The 6,516-nt window shown below is 38.3% G+C and overlaps 1 protein-coding gene across 4 annotated transcripts in view; it reads left to right on the forward strand.

Moving 5' to 3' along the window:
* Window positions 1-5,370, forward strand: part of LOC109981049 (unconventional myosin-IXb) — a 32,037-nt gene extending 26,667 nt beyond the window's left edge. For 3 of the 4 annotated variants that reach the window (XM_065954330.1, XM_065954331.1, XM_029276587.2), the window contains 9 exons: window positions 47-120; window positions 226-418; window positions 1,145-1,273; window positions 1,528-1,633; window positions 1,809-1,940; window positions 2,105-2,228; window positions 2,984-3,084; window positions 3,171-3,322; window positions 4,207-5,370. In XM_065954330.1, coding sequence (XP_065810402.1) covers window positions 47-120; window positions 226-418; window positions 1,145-1,273; window positions 1,528-1,633; window positions 1,809-1,940; window positions 2,105-2,228; window positions 2,984-3,084; window positions 3,171-3,322; window positions 4,207-4,487 — 1,292 coding nt within the window. In that variant the 3' untranslated portion in view covers window positions 4,488-5,370. Of the gene's footprint in view, window positions 1-46; window positions 121-225; window positions 419-1,144; window positions 1,274-1,527; window positions 1,634-1,808; window positions 1,941-2,104; window positions 2,229-2,983; window positions 3,085-3,170; window positions 3,335-4,206 lie in introns of all 4 variants that reach the window. The other variant, XM_065954332.1, reaches the window with a different exon arrangement.
* The last annotated feature ends 1,146 nt before the right edge of the window (window positions 5,371-6,516 follow it).

Genomic DNA, 6,516 nt, shown 5'->3' on the forward strand with positions numbered 1-6,516 from the left:
AAAGTGAACATCAATGTTTACTCTTACTTCTGTTTTTTCTTTGAAGCCTGCAAGTTAATATGTCACAAGAAATGCCTGGACAAAATCATCACAGACTGCTCGACACGGTGCGCCAGGCAGGTAGGAAGCAATGAATACAAGTTTTATTTTATATTTCCTAAAATATACACAGCTTTTTTCCCGTGACCTTCTGCTATAAACTCGTCTCGTCTTCGCTCGTGATAGGATGACAGTGTACCGGGCTCGCTGCACTTTGGGGTGCAGGTGTGTGTCCTCACCAGTAAAGCCAACCCCGTACCCAAAGTGGTGGATTCCCTGCTGATGCACGTGGAGCTCAACGGCCTCTACACGGAGGGAATTTACCGCAAGTCGGGCTCAACCTGTAAAGCCAGGGAGCTCCACCAGATTCTGCAGACCAGTAAGATATTCTTTGCAAATCAGCTGGAAAAAAAAGCTTTAAAAACAAAACAAAAATCATGTCACAACCAAACAAATCCCGTTAGCAGTTCGGTTTGCAGCAATGACAAGAAGTCAAATGTTGGAAAAAAGTTGGAAGTTGGATCAAATTACCACAAGCAAGAGACTTGAAAATATTTGTGATATTTTAGGTATTTTAATTTCCCATATTTCAGCCATTTCTCCCCCTTTTTGGTGTGTTTCCAATGTTGTTCCTCATCTGCTAATGTGTTTGTTTTTTATGTTTTTGTAAATAGGCTAGAGTGCAAAATTCCAACCTGTGATGAATTGCCAACTGTATTTAAACAAAAACATTTTAAGGATCAAAATATATTTCAGTTGACTCCTTCTCTCAGGCAGGATCTAAAGAAAGTTTGTTGTCCTTTGCACCTCAATACATTTGCCTTAAGTCATTTGTGTGCTCCAGTACTTTTGAATTTTGGATCCTGCCTGAGAGAAGGAGTCCACTGAACATCTCAGGTCCCTCTCTGAGAGCACCCACCTCCATGTGTGGAGCAGCATAAGAGTTTCCTTCTACATTTAAAGGATCCTAAAACTCTTTCCTGCTATCAATATCTTGGAAATATTTTTTTCATCATGCTGCGCTGAGAAAAAAACAATTTCTCTACCTTAAAAGAAGAATTGTGTGTGTTCATGTGTTTGTGCTTCTTCATCTCTTTGCCATCAGATCCTGATGGAGTCTGTTTAGAGAAATACCCGATCCACACCATCACAGGTCTGGTTAAACGCTGGCTCAGAGAGCTGCCGGACCCCCTCATGACGTTTTCTCTCTACAGCGACTTTCTACATGCTGCAGGTCAGTGAATGTAGAGAGTAATTACATTTTAAAGTGTAAACCACGGGAGTTGAATTGAACCTGTTGGTCTGTAGTTGTACTGTGCATCTTTATCAAAATAGTTGGGTATTAAGTTTTTATCATGCAATAGGTTGAAAGATTGTTATTTCTGCTCTGCTTTAAATTTTGTAATAAGTCTGGTTGTGAAATAAGAAAATGTCCCATATGGAAATGAACTCTTGCTGGTTCTTTGATCTCCATGTTTTTGTCCTCAGAACTGCCAGAGGAATCGAAGAGGATAAGAGCTGTTTATCAAAAGGTGGATGAACTTCCTCCTGCTAATTACAACACGTTGGAGCGGCTCATCTTTCACCTCGTCAGGTTGAAAAATCTCTGTTACTCTCTTTGAACTATAATCTTTCTTATGTATTGCTAGAACAAAATGTTTTCGCCCAGTGCATTAAAACAAGGGTTACAAAAAAAAACATGTACTCGTCATGATGGTCATCCATGTTAATGAAAGTCATGTGAGATCTTGATCTGTTTGTTTTTTTAGGGTTGCAAAAGAGGAAGAGCACAACAAGATGACTCCAAGCTCTCTTGCTATCGTGTTCGCCCCCTGCATCCTTCGGTCACCTGATGTCAATGACCCTTTCCTTGGCATGAAGGACGTATCCAAAACTACAAGGTGAGTCACAAAGTGACTTTCTATAACTCCCCATGGTCTCAAGGAGTTTAACTGTCTTTATGTAATTTTTAGTCCTCCCCTTCTAGAAAAACCCTGGCTTTAAAATACTACATGTGTTCTCTGACATGTGGGTGTGTACTGATTTCTGACCCTGTTGGGTGCAGGTGTGTGGAGGTCCTGATATCTGAGCAGTTTAGACGCTACAACGAAAAGATGCAGAATATCCAGCAGCTGGAATACGCTGAGGCGCTGGCTGTCAATCAGCTCAAACTGAGGAGACAAAACACGGTGAGAGAAATGTACAAGGCTGTGCCTTGATCTAAAAATTCAGTCAATCAGCTTCCTACAATCATTCAGTTTGATAGTTTGTCAGTACAGCTGTATATTGCAGGGATGCTTAATGCATCAATACAGCCCAAGCTGTGCCACAGAAACAGTGAACCATCACTGATACTTTGAATTCACAGTCAGAAGTGTTTTAAATGTCTATGTCTGCCAGGAGGTTGACTTAATGAAGTCTGATTAAAGGAAAATTAGAAAATGAATATTTCTTTATATTGGTGTCATTACACACATTTACCTCTAAATGTTTTTCAAAGACCACTAAATGCTTGAGTCAGAAGCTGGCATCTAATTTGTAGTGAAAAGTTCCAACAAATAATTAAAAATCAAGAATTTTGCAATAAACTCACTCAACTGCTAAACTTTGGAAAACTTTCAAAAGTACCATAAAACTTAAAGTAAAAGCCCATCCCAATTTAAGGCCCAGTCCCTTTCACGAGCTTGGTGTTGCTGCAAGTTTTGACAAATAATGGAAGGTCTCAGGTAGAGGGCCCTGTACATTTATAATCGTAGACTTGTCTGATATTGTCTCCTGTCCCAAATAAAGGCAGGGTCATTCATAGACTGAAGTAAATAAAAGCCTGGGCTGTAAATTGAAGTTTTACGGCAGTTTAAAATTCAAAGAAATTGTTAATTTTTGCAAATAAATTCAGTGTCTTGATCAAGTCGGTTACACCATGACTTCTTTGATTTCTGTGCAGGTTGTTGAAAAGTCGTCAGAGGTGGACGCTCCAGAATCGATGCCTTCAGATGAGACGGAGAGGACCCTCATCGATAGGATCAAGTCCATAAAGCAAGAAAAGTGAGATGAGAGTATTTTAGAGTGAACTTCACTGTGTGCAATGAATTTCAGGGACTTTAAAGAAGATCTTGTTTTGCCGTTTTCAGGGTGGACTTGGCTTGCAGGTTACCTGACCTGGAGCAAGACAACTCTGACAACTCTGACAACTCTGACAACTCTGACAACGACAACATGGACTCGTCATCGTGGATGAGCACAGAGAGCCTCGAAGGCCAACTGGACAGCCAGGACTCGGAAGGTCAGTAGGGAGGTAAGGTACCTTCACCTTCCTCTGGGTTAAAGGAGACAGTTTGTGGCTAAAATTATTGTTTCATCGTGTCTCCCTGCAATCGTTCATGGTATATATTATACAAACAAATCACAGCTGTCTGTAGAAAAAAGATAAGATCTAATGCATGACAGAAACATTATAATGAAGGGCTCAGTATGCATGAAATGTTCTGGGTTGGACGAATGTGCTGCACCTAGCGTTTTTAGTCAAAAGGTCAAAGTCTCTTATCAGCCCTGCTTTTAAACATTTTATAACACTCAGAGACAGAGGTTTGAAAGTTATCATGGCCCCAAATATTTAATCCTACATTGTGATTCTTGTGAGATAAACATTTGAAATATGCCATAAACATTACAAAGTATTCTACCAGGAATGTGTGCTTTCACATGTTTATGATAAATACTGTATCTGCACATTTGCCCCACTCATCATCACTGCATTTACATAACAGCCGTGTGGGGCTGCCTTTAAACCGCCTAATTACCTGATCAGAACAAATCCAGACCATTCAGGATCTGGATCTAAACTGAACAGGAGGACATACCAGATGCTGCGTTGTTGTCAGCACTTAATGTCTGATGATATAGTAAGGCCATTTTATGACTAAATTAGTAGATATTTTACAGATTGATCCTTTAACAAGTGATTTTTTTTAAACAAATTTAGTGCCTGAAGAGTCACCACATAGTTGATGATATAATCAGATGTGTCTAACCAATAACTAAACATTGAGTGTTTTTTTTACTGCTTCATGAATAAGCTGCGTTATCTAACCTATAAAGGGACTTGAGGTTTACAGTGCGCCGTACAAGAAGCACAGAATTTGATAATCTGTCATTTTTTGTTACCAGGAAAAGTGACCATGAGAATTAAAACCCAAAAACCAGACTGCCCACCTAAACCTCCTGACCTGGCGCAGAGAGTCAGAAGTCTAATGGCTCTGTCAGGTGATAACCAGAGAGAGTTCACACCAGGACAAAATAAAACAGATGTTACCCGACACACGTGCTTCCTGCCTATCCAAGACAATCCCTCACCAAGTGACAGGCCGCAGGACACCAGCAGGACTATCAATATGAGCTTTGACGATCTAGAGATCCCTTACATCGATGACGATGAAGATCTAACCTAAACATGAAACAACAAGCTGTAAACTTTTTCATTATGTGTTAAAAATTGTATGACAAAAAAAGAAAGTGTAAACTTTGTTTTATAGATTTACCAATGCTGCTACAAAAACAGTGCTTTGAGAATGTGTTTGTATTTAATGGGAGGTTGTAAAGACCGTCTCTTCAGGGCGTTCATGGCAGATCCGGACCCAACATCAAGGACTATTCTGCCTTTTTTTTCTTTTTCTTTATTAAACTATGGAAACATGTGATTTTAATCCATTTCAGAATTGTACAGTACACAGTTTATAATGGGAAGGTGTTTTGTACCAGTCATGTGAAGCGGTGTGACAAGTTTGTTTCATCTATTGAGAAAAACAGGACAACACGATGAGGAGCAATTGAGGACACAAGCACCTCTTTTGCAGAAGGACTTCATTCTGGCCTGAACCAATGTGGTACTCAGAGGAGGTTTTGGCCTTTTTATGGGGAAAAACAAAAGTTGTAAGTGTACCATAAAATGAGAACTCCTCCATCGCAGAGGGCAGCGTTGTATGATGTGCCTTCATTGAGTGCATTTTATTTTTACCTTTGAAATGTTTTGTGTTGTTGTTCTGTTTCCTGTGGTACAAATCACTGCTGTGACTGAGCATTCATTCAACACACCTGTAAAGGGAATGCTCATAATGCTGCCAAACCGACTGAAAATACTCTCCTTTGTCACTTTTATATGGTATTGCAAAGCAGTGCAGTTTCACCAAGTCAAATTTTGTCTATGCATGTAGATTTTCTTTTTTGATGTGCATGCCTGTACTTTTATATGGGGTATGAATAATGCGTATGTAGGTGAACATTGTCCGAAGTTTGAATACCTTCAACTAAAATAAACTGACAGTTTCCAATGCCTCTTGCTGTAATAAAATAAAACATATTTATATCAAGAATTCATATATTTATAGCAGGTTAAGGTTACAAATAAATAAATGTAAGGTTTGAACTGGCCGAAGAGGGGCTGAGGCTTTTGGCTTATCATGCCCACCTTTGCTGTTAGGCAACCCTTGTTATGCTCGTGTTCTGTTAGGCAAGTCTTCAACTTCAATATGAAACAAAATGAGTCATTCAATAGAAAGAGAAACAACTTCGAAAGTTCCAGCTTTTCACAAGACATTTCGCAAGAATCAAAACAACGCACAATATGTGGCAATCATTTTAAAAATACTTATCCTCATGTATTATCTTTATATTTCTTCACTACCTATTTTTTAAAACATTTGTTTTAATGTATTAAGTGAACAAATTTTTTTTTAAGTCTTTGTCAAAATTATTTCACAGGTTAACCCCTTTGACAGAGACTCAGTTCTGCTTTGTGTTTGTCCTTACTTTCATTTTTTTGAAGACATCAGTGACCCGTAGTTCACACTGACTTTCTTTAATTTGGAACAGCCTCTGAATACAGTTTGGTAGAATCTGTGCTCTTTTCAATTCAACTAAATCACAACATTTAAAGCATGTAAATGAATAAACAGTGGGGTTCATAATAATAGTGGCATCGATTCACAATTCGTCTAAATTTCTTCTGCAACATGATGTTGAATTTGTGTTGGTTTTGTATGCATTACTTCCACACATGCATATAAGATAAGTAAAGATAATATCATCCTGAGATGAAGTGACAATTATCAGAAAAGAAATGACAAAGTTTGAGATAAGGAGACAAAATTAAGCAAAAATAATCATAAATATCTAGCTAGCAACACTTTTATTTAATTAATTACATTTAAAAGAGGCATGCCAGTTAAATAAAACATGTATTCATTGGGAAAATGAACCCTTAAGAGAAAAGGTGTTTATCTATTCTGTACAGGATTTTACACCGCAACAAATATTGATCAACCTTATAGAGGTTTTTTTTTATTCGGGGAGAACAAAATATACATTTTCTTAATTAATGTATTGTAATTTTCTTTACGGGTGAACCGTTTTTGTCTAATGAAGTGAGCTGAACATTGTGTACACTTTATCCGTAAACACAGCCGTTCTCCTTATCCGGTA

Source organism: Labrus bergylta, chromosome 4 (genome assembly GCF_963930695.1).
Source record: "Labrus bergylta chromosome 4, fLabBer1.1, whole genome shotgun sequence".
Classification (NCBI taxonomy): Eukaryota; Metazoa; Chordata; class Actinopteri; order Labriformes; family Labridae; genus Labrus; species Labrus bergylta.